General features: G+C 43.9%; 1 protein-coding gene across 39 annotated transcripts in view; it reads right to left on the reverse strand.

Annotated features, from left to right (window-relative positions):
• JARID2 (jumonji and AT-rich interaction domain containing 2) overlaps positions 1-19,936 on the reverse strand; it is a 258,888-nt gene that overhangs the window by 201,853 nt on the left and 37,099 nt on the right. For 2 of the 39 annotated variants that reach the window (XM_081518186.1, XM_081518192.1), the window contains exon 2: positions 16,412-16,487. The exons of the other annotated variants lie outside the window; for them this stretch is intronic. In XM_081518186.1, the coding sequence (XP_081374312.1) occupies positions 16,412-16,456 (45 nt within the window). In that variant the 5' untranslated portion in view covers positions 16,457-16,487. The remainder of the gene's footprint in view (positions 1-16,411; positions 16,488-19,936) is intronic. 39 annotated transcript variants of the gene reach the window in all.

Genomic DNA, 19,936 nt, shown 5'->3' on the forward strand with positions numbered 1-19,936 from the left:
ATCTGACTCTTTGCAACCCCATGGACTACACAGCCTTTCAGGCTCCTCTATCCATGGAATTTCCTAGGCAAGAATACTGGAATGGATTGCCATTTCATGGGTTGTCATTTTGTTCATGACAAAAAAAATGACACTTTACTTCTCACAGGGGCCCAGTTCCTTAACAGGACCTTTTAGCTTTACTTCACACAGCAATAGGCTAGTTAACTGCTTTCCCATATTATAATTAGCAACATGATGAAAACATATTCAAAGACACATCCACTGTACCAACCGTAAGTAGCAAGTGTCAAAAGAAATCAGAAAAAACTCAAAATATGGGAGAAAATACAAAGCTAAATAAAGTAGGTGTTGTAAAAAGTTTTTAAAGCAGTTCTGTTCTTTAAAAGAAACCTTGTGGATGGCAAATACATACAACCAATGAAGTCAAGCAACTCAGAGCCAGTTCTCAGAGCAACTCTTCCCAGTGCAAATCTGACCGCAGAGAAAGCTGTTTCATTTAGGGGCAGAACTCCTAGTTTTAGCTGCTAGTTTTATCAGTATTCTACCTTGCATGTGTATAACACAATGGTACAATAACTGTTACCCTCTATTTTGTCCTCTTGTTAAAAAAAACTAAAAAGCTCAGAATCTTCATGTATTTAAATGGATTTAGAATCCAGAAACTGATGCACAGGCCAAAGCTGTCTTCCTATACCTCCGTGGGAACATTAAAATATTATTTAATACAAGATAATGAGAGTCATGACAATAATTAAGTACCAACACTTTAAAAAGTGCATTTTAAGCCTTTGGGTATGTAAGTAGGGATAAACCCTAACAAAGCCATAAAATGTGGCTGTCAGAAAAAGTCATTACTGGAAGATTCCAGAGAACTGAGGTTTCATACCATTTTAGTGGCTGATGTGAGAGTACAGGGAAGATTAAAAAATTGGAGGGTAGTATTTAACGAGATGGGAAGTAATAAAAGGAGGAGAATTTCTTACAGAATCCTTTCACATTCTTGAGGTTAGAAAAGCATTCCTAAGCAAGGCACAAAACCCGTAAAGGAAAACCAACCTGGACTACAGGCAAGTTTAAAACTTCCCTGAGAAAAGATGCCATTGGAAGATAAAGGGTACAACTAACACAACTAAGGCTAAAGGACTGTCTTGGGGAAAATACTCATAATATGTTTTAAAAGTAAAGAACAGAAAGAGCTCTGACAAGAAGCAGTAAGAAAAAATATGTAAAAGTGGGCAGGTCATGAACAAAAGAAATGTGGACACTCAGCAGGCCAATGAAGAATGCTCAATACAAAGAAATGCAAATTCAACAACAGTGATGAGTCACATGATTCATTAGCAAAAATTAAATCAGCTTTATAATACCAAATACTGGCAAGAAGGAAGGGAAATAAAGATTCTCTATACACTGTTGGTGAAAATATAAATTAGTTAAGCCTTTTCCGAAGGGAAAAAAAATCTCTTCCAACTATAAAAACTGAGCACATACTCTTGCAATTTGATGCCAATATGCCCACATGTGTGAAAGATGTACCAAAAGAAATCTGATTTTAAGTAAACAAAACAGAGTTAACAAGCTAAATGTCTACTGAGTGCTTCCTAAATGCCAGGCACTCTTCTACGAAGGCAATCATAAGCAAGTGGCAAAATACACCACAGTGCACAGGTCCTGTCAGGAAGGACACAGCATTAGAGAGTGACATGGAAACACCGACAAGACATAGTTAAGTGGGAAAAGGCTAGAGCACACAGCAGGACCAGCGATTCCACTACAAAAAAGGGGCCAAAAAGAAAAGGGCAGGGGGAATCCTGTATACAAGTCTAGGTAAACATGAGCGTAAACGCAGAGAAGGGCACTGAGGAGGAATGCATATGGGACACATTTTGCTCTTAACACTGCTGAATTTGACCTTGAAGTCAAAATTAAATTCAAAATTAATTTGAATTTTGCATACCATGATGTATTTGTATCATTTTTCTTTGGTCATCACATGAGTCACAATGCAGTGAAAAGAGTGAAAAGACAGACCATCTGAGCCAAACACAAAATGTCCTGGGCAGGTCACCTAGCAAACCAGTCACTTACTACAAGTCATCTGTGCCGAGTGCCTGGGAGCCTCCCACGTGCAGATTTTATATATTTTTTTTTAATTGGGCTACATGGCATATGGGATCTTAGTTCCCTGACGAGGGACTGAACCCACATCCCCGGCGTTGGAAGCCTGGAGTCTTAACCACTGAACCACCAGGGAAGGCCTCCACATGCAGATTATAGTCAGCTCTCTTGCACTTACAAAAACCAGACACTGTCACACTTAAAACTCTAATCTACATCCAAACCAGTCATTCAAATACCAGCTAATGCATGATGAAGCTGAGTTATCACTCACCTGGTGGCATGACTTGATAACACTTGGATTTCCAAGCTAACGATAACACGTATGTGGCAGAAAAGCAAAGATCACAAGTTAAAAGCAAAGGGCTGGGAATTCCCTGGCACTCCAACGGTGGGGACTCCGAACTCACACTACCGTGGGTCTGCGTTCAAGCCCTGGTCTGGGAACTAGGATCCCACAAGCCTCTTGGGATGGCAAATAAAGAAACCCAAAGGGTTCTGGCCCTTTACATCCTACTTCAATGGCTTAGAAGAAACTGCACTAAATGAACACCTGCAATATGGGTTCAAACACCGTTTTTGAAGACTGTCACCAAGAATCTCCTAGGAATCTGGATCGTCATTTCTCCCACTGACAACCAATTCTTTGTGATTTTTTTTTTAATGGAGAAGGAGGGGAGAACCAAGAAGATTATAGGAACAAGAGAATCCAAAATCTAATTTTTTTCTAAATAGGAAGGAAAAAAACTGAGAAACTAATTTCTCAACTTGGCCCTGCTGTAGTTTAACTCGAACACATTTGAGAGGAGCTACATTACTACAGCTGAACTAGAGCCAACATTTACTTTGGCAGAAAAAAGCCAAAGTCATTGAAGTTTTTTTCTTTAATACTTCTAAAAGTGCTACACTACTAAAGTCCTTTTTTAATGGATAAGCAAGAGAACCCTTCAAATTTTCCGAAGTCAAAGACTTGAGAGGAAGAAATCAAGACACTGAGTAATACACACTCACGTCACACGACGTTCACCTCGCAGTCTGGGTAAAGAGGGTCCTGGTGTTCACCATACATGTTCCTTCAACTTTTCTACTGTGAAATCTCTCGTAATATAAAAAGTCCAGGAAAGAGATTTAATCAGATTTATCTGGAGGATCCTTGAGATACGGTTAAAAATGAGAACGACAATGAACACTGACTAATTGTCTGCCAGTAGGCCTGAAAATGTACCCATTCAGGCCGGTACACCAGAAGACGCACCACAGAGCTATCTGCCTATCAACAACACTGCCTTTGCCCATGAGGTTCTCCCAGAACAAGGTCAAGGGCCTGGCACCTAGTGATGCTCAGCAGTATCAACACACAGCGGGAGCTCTGCCTTCTCCAAACTGAGTCTCTTTCAAGGAAGCAGAAGCTCACCAGTGGTGACAGGGAAGAGAGACTGAGCCAATACAATCAGGGCTGTAAAGGACCATGACCTTGACAGGAAAAGGGACCGAAAGTGAACAGGAATGTATGCTGCAGAACATGAGACCAGGCTAAGACTGCTCTCACAAAAGGTTTCAGGTAATGCTTGAAGAGCTAAGATTTTCTCCCATAAGCAATGGAGAGCTATGCAAGATTTGAAAAGGAAAGTAACTTTTTCTTTTCTCCATGAAAGATGACTGTGACAATAGGGAAGTTAGAGGAGACAGTATCTCACCCTTTCAAAGGCAAAAGGAGAAAGGGGCGGCAGAGGATGAGATGGTTAGCTAGACTCAGTGGACATAAATCTGAGCAAATTCCAGGAGATAGTGAAGGACAGGGGAACCTGGTGTGCTGCAGTCCATGAAGTTGCCAAGAGTCAGACACAACTAAGCAAATGAACCACCACCTCAAACACACAAAAGTGCAGATATGTACGGTATAATTTAAGTACAAGAAAGTGGTGCTGGGGGAGGAGAGACGGGACGGCAGAATTTTAATGCAAGTGGAGTCAACAGAGGCTTTTATAAATTAGTAGGAAGGAAGCTAAAGAAACATTCATGACCCCAGACTACCACCGAGAATAGGAAGCATGGTGTGCCACGAACTTCAACTATGAATCCATATACATGACAAGTCAGACTCAGGACACTTTAAAAAACAAAACACCTAACAATTTCAAACCTCAGCAAGGACACAGATGTTGCTGGTAGGAGTAGTGCATCAATCATTTCAGAGAACATTTTAGTTCTTACTAACACTGAAAATCACACACCCTCTGACCAGACAACTGAAACCCTAGCTCTATGCAGTAAGAGAACTTCCCATAGATGTGAGTCAGGAGATACAAAAAGGAGGGTCAGTCACAGTTGGTAACAAAAAACAAAAAAGGAAGCAGCTTACTATCCATATGCAACAGACATATAATAATTAAATAGGCTTTCTCAGGGGAAAAATATTCAATCTCAAAGCATTTCCTCCCTGGATCCTGTTCCGAATGTAAACTATTTTTCACTTTTTCAGGTAGACAGCCCTCAGCCCTACAGCTTCTCTTTTCTTTGCCTGGACAACTGCCACTTCCCCTCTTCTGCATCCTCCTTCCCTAGCACCCACCCAACACACATCCAACAAGGCCTCCTATATCCCTGCTGTGAGAAGGCAAAGGAAAACCTTTTTTGAAGTAATAAATAAAAGTGCCCACAAGACTAGGTTCTAATCCTAGCTGTGTCCTCCTCCCCTAGTGCAGGGTGGGACAAGCATCTCGGGGCATCAACGGGGGAGGTCTAGGTGATTCAATTCTTCCCCAAATTCTGAAAACTTAGTTCTCAACTCTTTTTTTATCCTCTAATTAGAAAGCCTTCTTTATACTCTGGTGGTTCAGATAGTAAAGAATCCACCTGCAATGCAGGAGACTTAGGTTCGATCCCTGGGTCGGGAAGATCCCCTGGAGAAGTAAATGGCTACCCACTCCAGTATTCTTTCCTGGAGAATCCCATGGACAGAAGCTACAGTCCATGGGGTAGCAATGAGTTGGACATGACTGAGAACATTTTTCTTTATAGTCTGAGAATCTCACTTTCCTACTCCTTGCGTTCAGAAATATTCAATCCCTCGCCCTCCCTTCCTTAAAGGTCCTTCTCCCTCCTCTCTGCCCAAGTGGGTTCAGTCCCATCAGGGGAAAACCTCACACAAAATGATAAACTCAGCAGCCGGCGCTAGACTAGGCCTGGGGTGCTGCTACCAACTCCAGGAGTCCCCAGCATCCAGCAATCCAGGCTCCGCCGTCAGTTTCTACAACAGCTGGTTAATCTTTGCCCCATCCACTCCTCCACATCAATTCCCTCCTGCAGCAAGCTGGCAGGTTTGCCAGGTGAGACCACAGGGTTGGACCCCTTCCACTCCTTAACTGCACCTCCCTTAATTACCGATCACCAGCCACACTGACTGGTCTTTCCGAGTTCATACTTCTTGCTGGGGTTAATTTTATCCTTGCACCTTCTACAGCACGCTCCAACAATACTCTGCCCCCCAAAAAATGGTTTCTGCTTTCTCTCCATTTATCCATATTGTTCTTGACAACTTTCTCCTGAAATTTCCTCAAGCATTTCTAACTAGATGGAATCCTTATCTATTAGTAAGCTATATAGTATACATTCTTCCTCTTTTCTTCTTGAAATAGATATGTGTGCTGCTTCAGTAATAGCTACTTAATTTATAACAATCACTGTTTTACCTTATTAAGTTATTGTGTTCAACAGATACCTTAAAATGCAAAATGAGGCCTGCTGGACCTTGATTATAGATTTCAGTTGAAGTACTGGTTCCTCTTTTCATCTGAGTACCCTGAGACGGGCTGGCTGACAACCCTGAAGACCTTTACCCAGGAGAGAAATGGGTCAGAATCTCTACGCCTAGACACCTTGGGGTACAGAAATATCATCTCATTATTAAAAATATGCACAATGGCAAGAAATGGGCTCAACTCTAGCTCTGCCTATACCCCACACAGCTTCAGACACTTCTCTCAAAAGCTAAGAGTGGTAATAAAAATAAAAGAATAAATTCTGCTTCGCAGATATGTAAGAATATTTATTGTTATATCCTTCAATACTTAAATCTGTTCTTTAGCAGGCCAGGCAGTTCAAAGTGTGGTGCTTCCTCCCATGAACAGAATTCCACAAAGACCTCTTACTAAGCATCTACTCATGAAGAACGGACATTTGAAGGGTCTGTGGTTTTCTAATGAAATACATGGTACAAGATTTTTGCTTTGTCAAATGTGTTCCCTCTTCCTTAAAAGTATACCTAGGGCTTGCCTGCTGATGGCCTTTTAAGTTGGGGGAAAGTCCAAAAAACAGTCAAATTGTGTCCAGCCTATTACCAAGAAACTAGCATAGCAACTTCGTGCTGCTACGTCACCGGAGATGCCAGGTGGCATGGATGAAACACAAGAACTGCCCCTGAAAGGGGCAGCCCAGCACGTCTGTTCCTGTCCCTGACCATGTACACGGGCCAACAAAACCCCTTATTTCATGTCACAGGGCCCCAAGATCTCTGAGCCGGTGCAGGGCAGGCATGGGGAAAATGATAGATGCAGGGCTTCCAGTCAATGGGCTGTCAACTAGGTGGATATCCTTAGGCCACCTCTACAAAGACAGGGGAATGCAAGGATCCTTTCATTGTTCTAGGAACGACCTTCTACCTCCAAAGAGCCGGCCCACCCCAGCTAGCAGTCCTCCTCCTTCAGCTCTCCCAGTGCTCCGTACCTATATGACCTCACCAAGTCCTATGGGACACACTGATTTACACAGTTCCCTAAAGGCATCGACAAATGTATGCTTTCTGTCTCCAGGGACACTTTTGGACTCCTTTTGGACAGTGATCGCGTCTCTTATGCCCTTTTAAAGGTCCCTGACCACAAAGAATGCTTAAGCATTTTAACAGGTATGCAAAATCGAATGGGTCTACACTGTTCTGGTTTTTCTGCAAGTCAGCTAAAATTGGACATTCAAGGGGAGGCGAGGGACCCACACAAAACTAAATTAACTAGGACATTTATCAAGTCAGATGTTAAGTCACCAAAACAGAAATGAAGCCAACATCCACCCACCTCCTCTCCTGCCTCTCTTCCTCATCAGTATTAATGCTAAGAGAAATGCAATTTTTCTTTTTTTTTCCTCAAAATTAAGTCAATCGTTTTTTACCCCCCTACAAGCTGCCTGTTGAACATTTTGTATCTACACAGAAGCACCAAACAGCCTCACCACTGTACTCATTAACTTTTTTCCTTTAAAGAAAATATCCCCACTGCCCCAAAACCCCACTATTCATGGCTTGATTTGCAAACCCCATTGGATGAGAAGTACCAGAAAACTGCTCATCCCATTTCACGCAGTACCTTCCCCATGGCAGTGACACAAGCAATTAAGCTAACATGTCAGTGTTCCAAGAGAAGGGGAAGGGACAGAAGTCTCAACTTTCCTAAACGGAATGGAATCTCCCCACTAGAGAAGCAGGGTTCAGCGGGTGAGAAAAGGGAATTGCAGTGCAGTAAAATTCACTACTTAATAATACAAGACCATAATCAACTGCAAGTCCTTGAACTTACATTATACCTTTCTACTGGGATGCGCTTGTAATTTCAAATGTGTTACTTGTAAAAGCCTGGCTATTGGAGAGACAAGAGACGGGGCGGGGGAGAGGGGGCGGTGAGTAAAATGGACTTTAATTAAAATATGAATAATCCAAGTCCAGCTAATTCAAAGCATCTGACTCAAACACCTAGTCAGCTGGGAAACAGCAGCTGCTTCCAATTACAAGTGATTCTGAATTAACTGGTATCAGCATCTCATGAAAAAGCTGGGGATGTAGGACACTTTTACGATTCAGCTGCGCACCAGACCTTCTGAAAGAAGGAAACGCCAAAGATCCAAAGGCCAGTCTGCAGAAGCTCTTCCGAGGTCACCATAGAGTTTTCCAGCTTGTTCTCATCTTTGCCTCTGACTCCAAGGGCTCATGTCTGTGCCAGCCCTTGCACCTTGCATCCCGTTCTTGAACCCTCGCCCAGACTCATCTCCTAAGACAGACCCAGCAGCTCTTCCCTGCTCTCTGCACACTTTCTGCCACTCCTGCGACCCAAAGGTTGTGACCCCAAGTCACAGAGATCCAGGTAACCCCGCAAAACCCACTTTTAACCCTATCACACAAACTGGGAAGTCTGACAGGCTCCTGCAGTCTGGTGGCCTCTTCGGAGACCACAAATCAAAGGCCTATCCAAAACCTCCCTTGACCCAGAGACTAAAACCAGCAGCCTCCTGTGGAAAGAACATTCCAGAAGGACAACCAGCTTCTAACTGCAGGTGGAGCTTTAGACCATCAGATTGTCAACAGCTTTTTCAGGGTCCCACTTTCAAGATTAAGGAATGGGGAGGAAAGAAAAAAAAAAAAAAACAAAAGGAAGAGTGGAAACCTCTAAAATCTCCTTCTTAGACCCCAAGACCCTACAAAGACTAAAGATGCCAAGGATTACCAAGAAGAGAAAAAAATCCAGAATCAACAGTCGACCAACAGAATTGCTGGCTCTGGTCTACTAATCACCCCTTCACACATGAAGATGCAAGTTCTAAATCTCTCTCTCATCCTGAGTTCTGCATTAATAAACCACTTTGGAACAATCAGTTACTAGGCTGTGTTAAATTATCTGAATGAAGGCAAATTAATTTGGATCTCAGACCCCAACTCACTGCTGAATTGCCCTTTCTCCACACATTTTCTGCTTTACAAATAGCACACGTTTCTTCAGACATAGCACACATTCTTCAAAATACTAGATAACACATAGAAATCTTTAGCTTTTCTGTGAACATAAAATAGAATCACAACATTCTCTAGTTGATAAACCAAAAAAAAAAGTTTCTTCATTCACCTTTAAAGAAATCGGCAGAACAGTAAGGACACCCCTTTAAACACTCATAAAATACAAGAAACATATTTCATGTCTAAAAATATTTTTTGAAGATAGAAAAGGGAAAAGATAAGACTATTCTGAAGGAGATACAAAAAACAACAGTTAAGTTCTTTGGTGAGTAGCCCCACAAGAATGAAATTGGTCTTCAGAAATTCAAAACCAGAGTCCTACTAATTTACGTTATTTCCTTAAAAAAAAAAATCATGCTTCAAATAAAAAGTCCTTAAAAACAATTTTTTAAAGAACACAACCATTATTTGAAAAATCACCTCCTTACTTTTCTAAATAAGAGCTGGTCCCAGGGAAGACACGGGGGGGGGCGGACAGTAGTAAAAGAAATGATTATAAACACGGTCCCTTTTAAAAGCTTTAATCCTTTTGCTATTCAATTCAGCATACATAATTAATTTACAGAGAACCCACTATGTGTATTCATTATTAGCAAATTAAAAATATTTTTTAAAGTCAAAATGATTTTTGAACATGAGTGTGGTAGAGACCAGGAAATACAATTAAACACTTAATATGAGGAGGCTGCAATGTTTCACGCAAAAGGAATCCACCCCCAACCACACAGCTACCCACTCACCCACCCACCAAAATGGATCAAGTACAGTAAAGAATGAAGACCCATAAAATCTAGTAAGCAACTCTGAATCATCCTTCTCTGTAAATAGCCACTTACTAGGTATTGCTTCATACACTGTTAACAATACGTAATATAATGATAATCAGGTATCACATCTTTTATCCTGAGGGAAAAAAATCACTTAAAAAAATCATTAAAATTGTTTTTAACACTTGAGATAACACTTTTTACAGAACCACAGGGAGCTGGGTTTATAAATTCAATGACAATGTGGTACTAATAATTTATTGTTGTTCAGTCACTCAGTCATGTCTGACTCTTTCTGTGACCCCATGGACTGTAGCCCACCAGGTTCCTCTGTCCATGGGATTTCCCAGGCAACAATACTGGAGTTGATTGCCATTTCCTTCTCCAGGGGAGCTTCCTGGACCGGGAATCAAACCTGCATCTCCTGCACTACAGATGGATTCTTTATTGCTGAGCTACTAGGGAAGTAGTAATAATAATTACATTGCAGTAAAAAAAATAAATAAAATGTATATCTGAGCCAGACATTCAAAATTACATGACATACATACTAAACTACTTATGACTCCCATTTTACAGATTTAAAAAACTGAGACACAGATTAAATAAGTGACAAGAGTCAGAATTGAAACCCAGGGCTGCATAACACCCAGGGCAGCACTGCCCACCTGGATGAAGACAAGCACAGCCTTCCAAGTGAAACGAGCAAGATTCAAATCTCCCCTGGGTGTTGGGGAGGCTAGCCCTGGCCCTTTCCTCTGCCTTGTTTCCTCCCTCAACTGCAGTTTGGGGGAAAACAGCCACTTCACAGGGCGGTAAGGTGTGAATGGATGAAACACCGCTACGGTTAACATCTAAGTAGGTACAAATCCATGGTACCTTCCAATAGAAAACTTCTCTTAAAAAAAAAAAAAAAATATATATATATATATATATATATATATATAAGCTTTCAAGATGAACTCTGGAGAGAAACCAGCAAAACTGCAAGGGCCTTACACAGAAATCCCTGAGCCTGCTCTGTGTTTACCAAATGAGACATGACAGAGTTTAGGGAAACACTGACATGATACAGACAGTGTATTATAACTAGTTGTTTGTAAGGAAACACCAGGCTTCCTTCCAGAACGAAAATTAAAGAACGGGCCTCAGGAAGGAGAGCATATAGGACATTGGGCCAAAAGAGGCTGTTTGATGAAATGATGATGAGGCTTTACAATCCCATCACTGTTTGAAAACATCTTTTGATTGGGGCAGAATGACTACCATGGTCTTCAGTCCCTGCTATGTCCCCTAAGGTGAGTTTTCAAACTTTTTTTTGGTAGAGGAGATCTTACGAGAACTTCCTAGCTGCTCTGGTTGAGGCAGAGACACGGAGGAAAAAAAAGCGAGAACCACTGCACAAACTACCCACAAAATCAAAACCCTTGCGAGGACCATCCGCTGAGAGCCTGCAAGCCAGACAGCATCTCCAGCTCCACCACAGACCCACTGGATGAGAAGCTGCCTTGTAACTAGATCCCTGTGTGATGGGTGTGCAGTGGCCGAAAACCTCCTGGAACCTTATGTGGTCTCAATCCTGGATTCCCTCCCACATGCTTCTCTGCCACAGAGTATAAAAGACACAACTGGACAAATAACACAAAGTAGATAATAAATACTTGTAGAATTAAAGCTGAATAAAGTGAAAGGGAAGTCGGGCTACAAAATGTCTAGGAAGACCAGAAGTCACAATGTTCCCACCATACACTACGACTTCTCGGCTACGGAAAACCTAACTGTACAAAGCCCCACCGCTTTTCCAGGCAGAGCGAAACCCCAAACCAGAGCCCAAGACCTCTACAACACAGTCACTGTCAAGTCCAAAAGTACAGTTCCAAGTTCCAGGCCCCAGGACACATCAGCCTAGCAGGCAACAATTCTACACCAACAAAATGAGAGAAGACTGTCAGAATACCTAATAAATGGTTAGGATGAAATACACAAAAATACCCAAGAAAGATCCTGCGTAAATCATTTCCTCAGTTGGAAGGAAAGAAGTGCTAGAATCTACAGAAAAACATGAGTATGTTCCTTTTGTATGTACTTCCTTGTGTCTTTAAAATATAATTTCTTGTGTCTTTAATAAAGAGTCTCATGCTCTACTGACAGAGCTAGCCAGTGCCAACTTCTTATCTTTAAAAAAAATTTTAGCAATACTGTTTTAAAATATTAATTTTCAATAAAAATTTTAAAAATAAAAATATTTTTAAATAAAAATACTCTGGTGGTGTAGTAATTAATAAGACTATGCCTTCCAATGCAGAGGGTGCTGGTTAGATCCCTGGTCAGAGAGCTAAGATCCCACATGCCTCGTAGCCCAAACAAACAAACAAACAAAAGCAGCAATATTGTAACAAATTTAAATAAAGACTTTAAAAATTGATCCACATCAAAAAAAATAAAATACACAATTACACAATTTCTAGGTAACTACTCAGAAATACAGCACAACAGTCTCCGGGCAAAACTCAAATTAAAGCCCTGTCACCAAATACTAAATGTGCCTCTTCAATCTGTGAGATAGATTCTCAGCTTCCTTCCTGTTGACAATCCAGGTGTGACTTGACCACAGCTCACTTCTGGACCCTGCCTGGGCTCCATCCTGTCTCTACTGTCAGCCCTGCAGACAACAGGGAGGGTTTCCTCGCAAATGCACTGGTTAGTATGTGCAAAACCTCCAAGACCAAGTACATCACCCAAGAAAATGCTGAGGGGTACCCCCAAAGTACACTAAAGGATTAAAAAGCCGGTGTGAGAAGGCAGTTATCAAAGTCAGAAACGCGTACTCTTTAGAAGTTTTACAGCCCAGAGGCTTGGTCCACAGTTGGAGGTGCAGCAGGAGATTCAGACAGTGTGAGGAGACAGAAGCCCCTGAAGGGTTTTCTTCCTCCGAGGAGGAGGCAAGCACCTAATAAAGGGACCACCAAGAGGTGACGGCTCACACATCTTCTTATCAACTCTGCTCGATGAGGTTCCCCAAGCACGGACGAAACAAGGAGGCCTTCCACTTCCCAACTGGGAGCAGCCCCTGGGCACTTTCCACCTTGCCTGCCTGGGGCACGGGCCTGACTTGAACAGACTTCACAAAAGAGTTACAGAGCCCCAACTTCCTTGACTTTAATTAAACTTGGCTTCCACTTCTGAAAACCCCTCTAGTTTTTATTTTGTTTTCTAGTCCCACGACTGCTTTTCAATGTGAGATGCTGTGAAAAGGAGAAGCAAATTCTTTGCAGCTGTGTTGTGAGCATCCTGCCAACTGGAGCCAGGAAGAAGAGCTCCCATGTTAAAAATGTCCGACTGGGAGATTCACAAACCAGCGGGGGGGGAGGGGGGTGGACGGAGGAGAGGAAGATGTGTGTGTGGTGTGTGTGTGTACCATCAGAAGAAAGCTCCCTTTTCTTGTCTGGAAGTCCCAGGGGCCTCTGGAGGCTTGTCATGCTTCAGTGACTGCCACCCCCTCCCATGTTACCCCCTTTCTAAAGCCAGGGGCCTTTCCAGACGCATCTTGCACAACCACTGCTCAGCGGTTCTTCCTTTCACCCTCTTCTCGCCCAGCCTCCCGCCAACAGTCCTGCCACCACTGGATGATGGCAAGAAGTGGAACAGGGAGGCAGCGACCGTTTTCCTCCGACCACAGAAGCCCGGAGTGAAGCTGAACTCCTGGGACCGTCACTTTGGCAAGTGAACTTTTTCGTTTCTATTAGTGGCAGCAAGATAACCACGGTCAGCAGCAGAGCTCAAAGCTGATGAGCCTTGTGGCTGTGCTACTAAAGCCCTCGTGTATGAAAACCCTAGCTGTGCCCTTTCAAAAAGCTAATTCAGGTCACCTGAGCGGGTCTAGACGTTTTGGATGAAATTTCTGCATCAGGGGATGGGTCTGGGCTTTCCAGAGGGTAAAGTGGCGGCACCGCCCCTCAGCACAAGGGCCAGTGAGCAGTTAGGCAGTTTCATATGCAAGGCTTTCACTTCCACCCACCCTCAGGGGTAGGGAGGGGGAAGGTATAGGACTAACCTCCCCTCCTCTAGGGCTCTGGGGCCAAGAGGGAGGAGTTCTGAACCAGCAACATTCTGGGAGGCCATGTGAATGCACTCACGGAACCGCTTTCCTCATGTGACCCCTCGGATAAACAGGGCTTATTTCCAGGGCCCCAAGTAACACAGCCACACCCTCGGAATGTAGGTAAAACACACAGAGCCCTGGGGATCCGCCTGCCCGCAGCCCAGAAACCTCCAGGCCCATCCAGGTGGTGGACAGGAACAAAGACCTGTCAGACAAACAGCCGCGAGGCCCGGTACTGTCCTCAGTGATGAAACCACGGAGAGATCTCGCTCCTGCATCACAGCGGACTTCTGAAGGCAGGAGAGCCAGTGAAACATGGCTCCCGAAGAGACTCTCAACAGCAGGGGTTGAAACAACCAACCAGAAAACTCACCCGACTCGGCCCACCCTGTGCTGAAGCCTGACTCTAAGAACGACGTGCTACCTGGACAATTTCACAGCTGAGGCCCCGCGCAGGCACAGACGGGCACTCCCTCCTCAGCAGCCACAGCTGGCTAGGAATCTGACGCTCCATCCCCAGTGGCTGGCACCCTCGGGCCTTCTGCTTCCCCTCAAACAGTTCTCTGAACCTTGACGTGGGAAAAAGAAAGGCACTGGATTCTGCATCTCGTGCTAGTAAGCTGCTCGCCTAAGGGGTGTGTGTGTGTGTGTGTGTGTGTGTAAGGCTGGGGGGTGCTGAAGTCAGGAGAATGACACTCCAGAAAGTTCAGGCTGTGTGTTGACCTCACCACCTCTCCCCAAAGTCAAAGGAGAACCATTTATCAAACTACCCGCCATCCAGACGGTTGTAGCATGTCAGCATTAGAGAGAAACACTGGTGTGCAGGCAGAAGGGAGGCAGTCACACCTTGTCTTCCTGTAGGGAGGCACCTGCAACCCATTTCACAGTGCAGAACACTGAGGTCCAGTGATCTCCCAGGGGACTCAGCTGGTACGAAGCAGGGTGGCATTTAGAGCAGTTTACCTGACAGGCAGGCAACTGAGGCTGGTGAATGGAATGGTGAGATGACGTTCACGTAAAGACATACACATACACACATACATGCTCGGTCAGATACATATTCACAAAACTTTTCAGAGAGAATGCCGTACTTTAAAACAAACCAACACAAGAACACCTCTTATCTGCCTCGCAAAGATAATAAAAGCAGAAGGGGCTCTGATAAGAGATTCCTAAAGCCAAAATACACAACACCCACCCCAGCCAGGAGAAACAGGTGGGCCGGTGCAGTCCCTGAAGGGCAGTCAAGCAGGAACAGGAACAAGGCCCAGGACACAGCTTCTCCAGGTGGTTTTCTCCCCCAGGAGCAGAGGAGTGTTACTCACTGTTGGCTGTTTTCCTTTTCACCACTACTGTTCCAGGGTCAGTGTCAGGGTCGGTGGGAGGGGCTTTAGGAAGAAAGCAAAAAAAAAAAAAAAAAAAAAAATCTAGACGGGGACTTCCCCGGTGGTTTACTGGTTGAGAATTCGCCTTGCAATGCAAGAGAAATGGGTTCGATCCCTAGTCGGGGAACTAAGATCCCATATGCCATGGAGCAACTAAGCCTATGCAACTACTGAAGCCCACGAGCTCCAATCCAACTAAGACCTGATGCAGCCAAATAAATTATTAAAAAAAAATCTAGACGGATGTTTGAACGTGTTCTCTTACGGAGTTCACGCTAAGAGTTAAAACGTGCTTGTCTGAGACCACCCTCTTCCCTCAAGAGAGCTCCCTTCAAGGGAGGACAAACCAGGATCCTCAAACTGCTTCACCAGCACAAACAACCCACGGAACTCCTCGGACCCATTTGTCCTCCCAGCTCCAGACGCCCCGCAGGGTAAAATGGAGAGACATGAGGAGTGAGGGAGGACTCAAGTGACAGTTATTTGAGATAAAGCGGAGCAGTACTGACCTTTAATTTGAAGACCCTGAGCCTCACGCCATCTTTTTTATGAATATGGGAGAGCACTTTGGGACCTTTCCAGCTGGGAGGAAGAAGCACCATTAGTCATCCCCGCTGGCTCAGAGACCTGACAAGCTCTACTTTGAAAACCTGTACAGACTGGCCACCATCAGTGCTGCCTTCCAATTCCATGAGGCATGACTCTCAGACAGACCCTGAACTGAGAAGGGAACCAAAAATCAATCAGATTAAAATGAAAGGGACAACTCTACACTATCCTGTGAAATACCACGGGCAAGGGTCCCAAATGCAACTGGAGGTATGGCCATGGCTACACCAGCTCCCTGGGGAAGGGGGTCAGCATCCACTGAGGATACCCCCTAATTGGCTGCAAAGTGACCTGTCCGGTAGCTCCTTCTGTAGCCAAGAGGTAGCCTTCACTGCGGAATCCGGAGAGACATGAGAATAATTCCCAAAGCAGTATCATTTTGCAAAAGGAGTCCCACAGAGCTGGACGGAACGTTACTGCAGGGATACCTGAGGTCCCAGCTGACGAGAGGTGTAGGACCACCTCTTTGGAGCCAGGAGGATTACTAAGGCTTTAAAATTCAATTACAATTATGGACAGTAACAGGTGGGCTTCCCTGGCTGGCTCAGACGGTAAGGAACAGGCTGCAATGCAGGAGGAGACCTGAGTTCAATCCATGAGTGGAGACGATCCCCTGGAGAAGGGAAACAGCAACCCACTCCAGTATTCTTGCCTGGGAAATTCCAAGGACAGAGGAGCCTGGTGGGCTACAGTCCATGGGGTCATAAAGAGTCAGACACGACTGAGCACTAAAAAAAAAACAAGAAAAAAAACAATAAAATAATGAGGAAAAAAAAGAATGGAAATCTAAGTTTGAGATGGAGAATTAAACGTACATGTATTCAGCCACCCCCACCCTGTGCAAAAGAGGGTCAGTCCCACAGCACAGCCCAGAGCAAGCGACTGTCCAAGACAGGCGCTGGGCTGGATCCGGCCAACATTACAAGGACAACCAACTGGTCCTGTCCCTTAGTCTTGTGCTTTTAAAGGGCAGTCGAGGTGCCAACTATTTTAAAGCTCCAACACACTAATTCTGTAAACAATAATGGCTACAGCCTGCACACTGCGCACTGGAATGGATTCCTCAACTTGGCCTCATCACTTATGCAGCTGATGAAACAAACACTGACAGCTTTTTTGCATTTGTAAAGGCCCCACAGCAGCTGTGGTGATCCCACCATAGAGCAATGAATTAAGCCTGAAACCCAGCTGGGTCTGAACAGAAGCCTTTTTTGCACAATACAGCAAGACGATCATTGTTAACCTAGGCATTATTGGGAAATATTCTGCATTATATTATAGGGCAGTTCTAACTCAATTCGTAAAATTAGCTCTAATAAGCAATTTTAGGAGGAGGGAGGTGGCATTTGCTTTAGAAATGGCACAAGTGTGCTCGTAGGTTATAGGTACACCGCACAAAGGCAGGCTGGCAGAAGAGAACACAGATTTCCAGCTCAACAATGCAAAGTTTAAAACAGCAACTCCTTCTTATGTATCCATGCACATACACACACTCACACCTATTTTCTAAACTGAGGTGGGTGGGTGTCTCACCTCGTAAATTCTTCATTATTGAGCCACTACAGAGAAAACAGTGAATACAACCGTCTGCCCTTCAGGTAAGGCACATCGATGACTGGAGCACAAGAGTCAACCTGGAACTGAGAGTTGTACCAGAAAAACCAGGGAGTGTGAAAAAGCATGATTAATCCCGTTACTAAGGAATTTTTTTGACACTGAACTTGAGGAGTATGTGATAAATAAGATCCCCAAACTCTAACATGCTGGTGTTTGGCTTCCTCTCACCAGGAACCTCCAGGAAAGACACAGACACCTACCCCAAATCTCCATCACTTCCAGAGAACTAGAACCCTCCAAGTCCACACCCTTGGGTCATAGGGCTTTCTCAGTCCCCACCATTCCATCACCTTATACTTTCGACGAGCACTTGAAAGTGAGTAAAAACTGCCTGACTCAAGTAGGAAACTGATCTCATCTCTATTTCACAGCAATGTGGGAAAAATAAATTGGGGGAGGGGCGGGAATCAGAACTATCAAAACATGGCACCACCCATCTTCCTTAAAAGAAATCCCATTTCTTAAAGAACTTTGCTGAGAGCCTTTTCTGATTTTTTAAGCATTTTTTTGTTTAGGGAAAACTAGGCTTGGAAGGAGCAAGAAAATCAGGGGAATTTCTAGGCAGACAATAGCTCTCTTTCCTGTACCTTTCAGCAAAGAATGTTGACATCAGCAACGACGACAAAGTCAAAACCAAAGGTGATGCAGGAAAACAGCTCCCCAGTCCTTGCCAGCTCCCAGAGAGGAGCCAGGGTTTTTCAGTCCTGGTGCCTCCCAAAACCACGTGGTAAATGCCACGCCGAGATTCACCTGAAGGCCAAAACAACAACCTCAAACACCTGAGCACCCACAGAAAGCCAATCAACCCATGATGAAATTCCAAGCCCCACCACTTTCTCATGCCTAACGGAGCTTGCAAAGGGGGAGAGGCAGTGAGGCTCCTGTTGGACACCCACACATAGTGATGAGTGGTAGTCAGCCAGGGAGGAGTGAGAACCACACCCCAAAAAGGCAAAGCAGCCACCCCAACAAGAGAGGACCCCACGCAGCCCTCTGCTGAGCAGAACACAGGAGGTGCAGGAACGCAGGCTGAGAGGAACAGCTTCACAGGTCAAAGAGCAGTAATTAAATGAAGTATTATTCAGCCATAAAAAAGGGAATTGAGGCCTTTTTATGGATACACACTATAACGTGAAGGAACCTCGAAAACATCCTGCCAAGTGGAAGAAGCCAGTCACAAAAGGCTATATACTGTTTGATTCCATTTACATAAAGTGTCCAGAATAGGCAAATTCACTGAGACAGAAAGTAGATTAGTAGTTGCCAGAGACTGGAAAAACTGGGATGAGACATGGAGCGACTGCCAGTGGGTATGGAGTTTCTCTTTGGGGGTGATGAAAAGGTTCTAAAATTGATCGCAGTGATGGCTGCACAACTCCGAATATACTAAATACTACTGAACTGTTTAAGAAGGGGAGAGAAAAAAAAAATCGCATTCACATCCAAGATCACTCAGGGAAGACTGAAATGCCTCGGATGCCTTTCGTCTTGAACCACCAGTGGAACGCCAAAAGAAACATAGCTGAAGAACTGCCAAAAGAACTGGAATAAGTTGGGGATATGAGAGTTTCTAAAAAGAAAGGCTAAAAGGGGCTGACACTTTGCTGAAGATGCAGCAGCCAAGGACAGCAATGTATGCCAAGTGTATATATACACTCTGTAGTTATACTGAAAAGTGTGATGAGGGGTAACTTTAATCTCCCCCAAAATAAAAACTGCAACTGCAGTCTTCATATTTCCCTGCAGCTATGTTGTGGGCTTTAATTAAGAGCATGACAGCCTACCATTTAAGTATATTTATCCGATGTCAGTGCCTACTTAGACAAGTCCCGTAAATTCGTTTTAAAACCATCTTTGGATTTGGAAATTGGGAAGGAAGCAGTTAGAGGAGAGACTATAAAAGTACATTCAGAATCACTCTGTCAGCCGTAGAAATCCTTTCACACTCAGCAGGGAGGATTCTGTGCAGTGGATAGGAGGAAAAAAAATCAGCCACGAAGCACCATCCAGGTTTCCTTGGACAGTAAACAATGCCTAGAAATAGGCAGTTAGGACTGAGCAAGGGGTTCTGTTCTTTATTGAGATGACCTCTGTGTACAAATACAGTAAAAGAACTCCTCTTACAATAGGTACCATTAAGGTCTTCATTTGTATTAAACAACTGTAAGCAAACAATGTTCAGCTGTAAAAGCTTTTGCAAGTCAAAGATAATGGCCTTCCTTGGTAAACTGACTGTTCTTTACAATCATCATTATTTATACTCCCAAGAGGCTTTGCCTAGTGCTCCAATAAATTCTGGAAGGAAATAACATGACAACTTCAGCAAGTCTCATGTTAGAAGGAAAGGAAAAAAAAAAAAAAAGTAGAAAGTGTGTTTCATTTGGGGCTATGTCAGTGTCTGGGTAGTAACCACTTCATATAATTGGAGCAGGAAGTAGAGTTAGGAGGAAAAAAAAACACATACACACTTTTCAGCTTCAGATTTCCAAGTCAGACCCATCCTTCCCACCTCCCAGTGCTTCCAAGCTTACCAGAGTCAAAAGAAACCCATTTTTATGAC

Source organism: Giraffa tippelskirchi, chromosome 8 (assembly GCF_054371585.1).
Source record: "Giraffa tippelskirchi isolate mGirTip1 chromosome 8, T2T-mGirTip1v1.2.pri, whole genome shotgun sequence".
NCBI classification, from domain to species: Eukaryota; Metazoa; Chordata; class Mammalia; order Artiodactyla; family Giraffidae; genus Giraffa; species Giraffa tippelskirchi.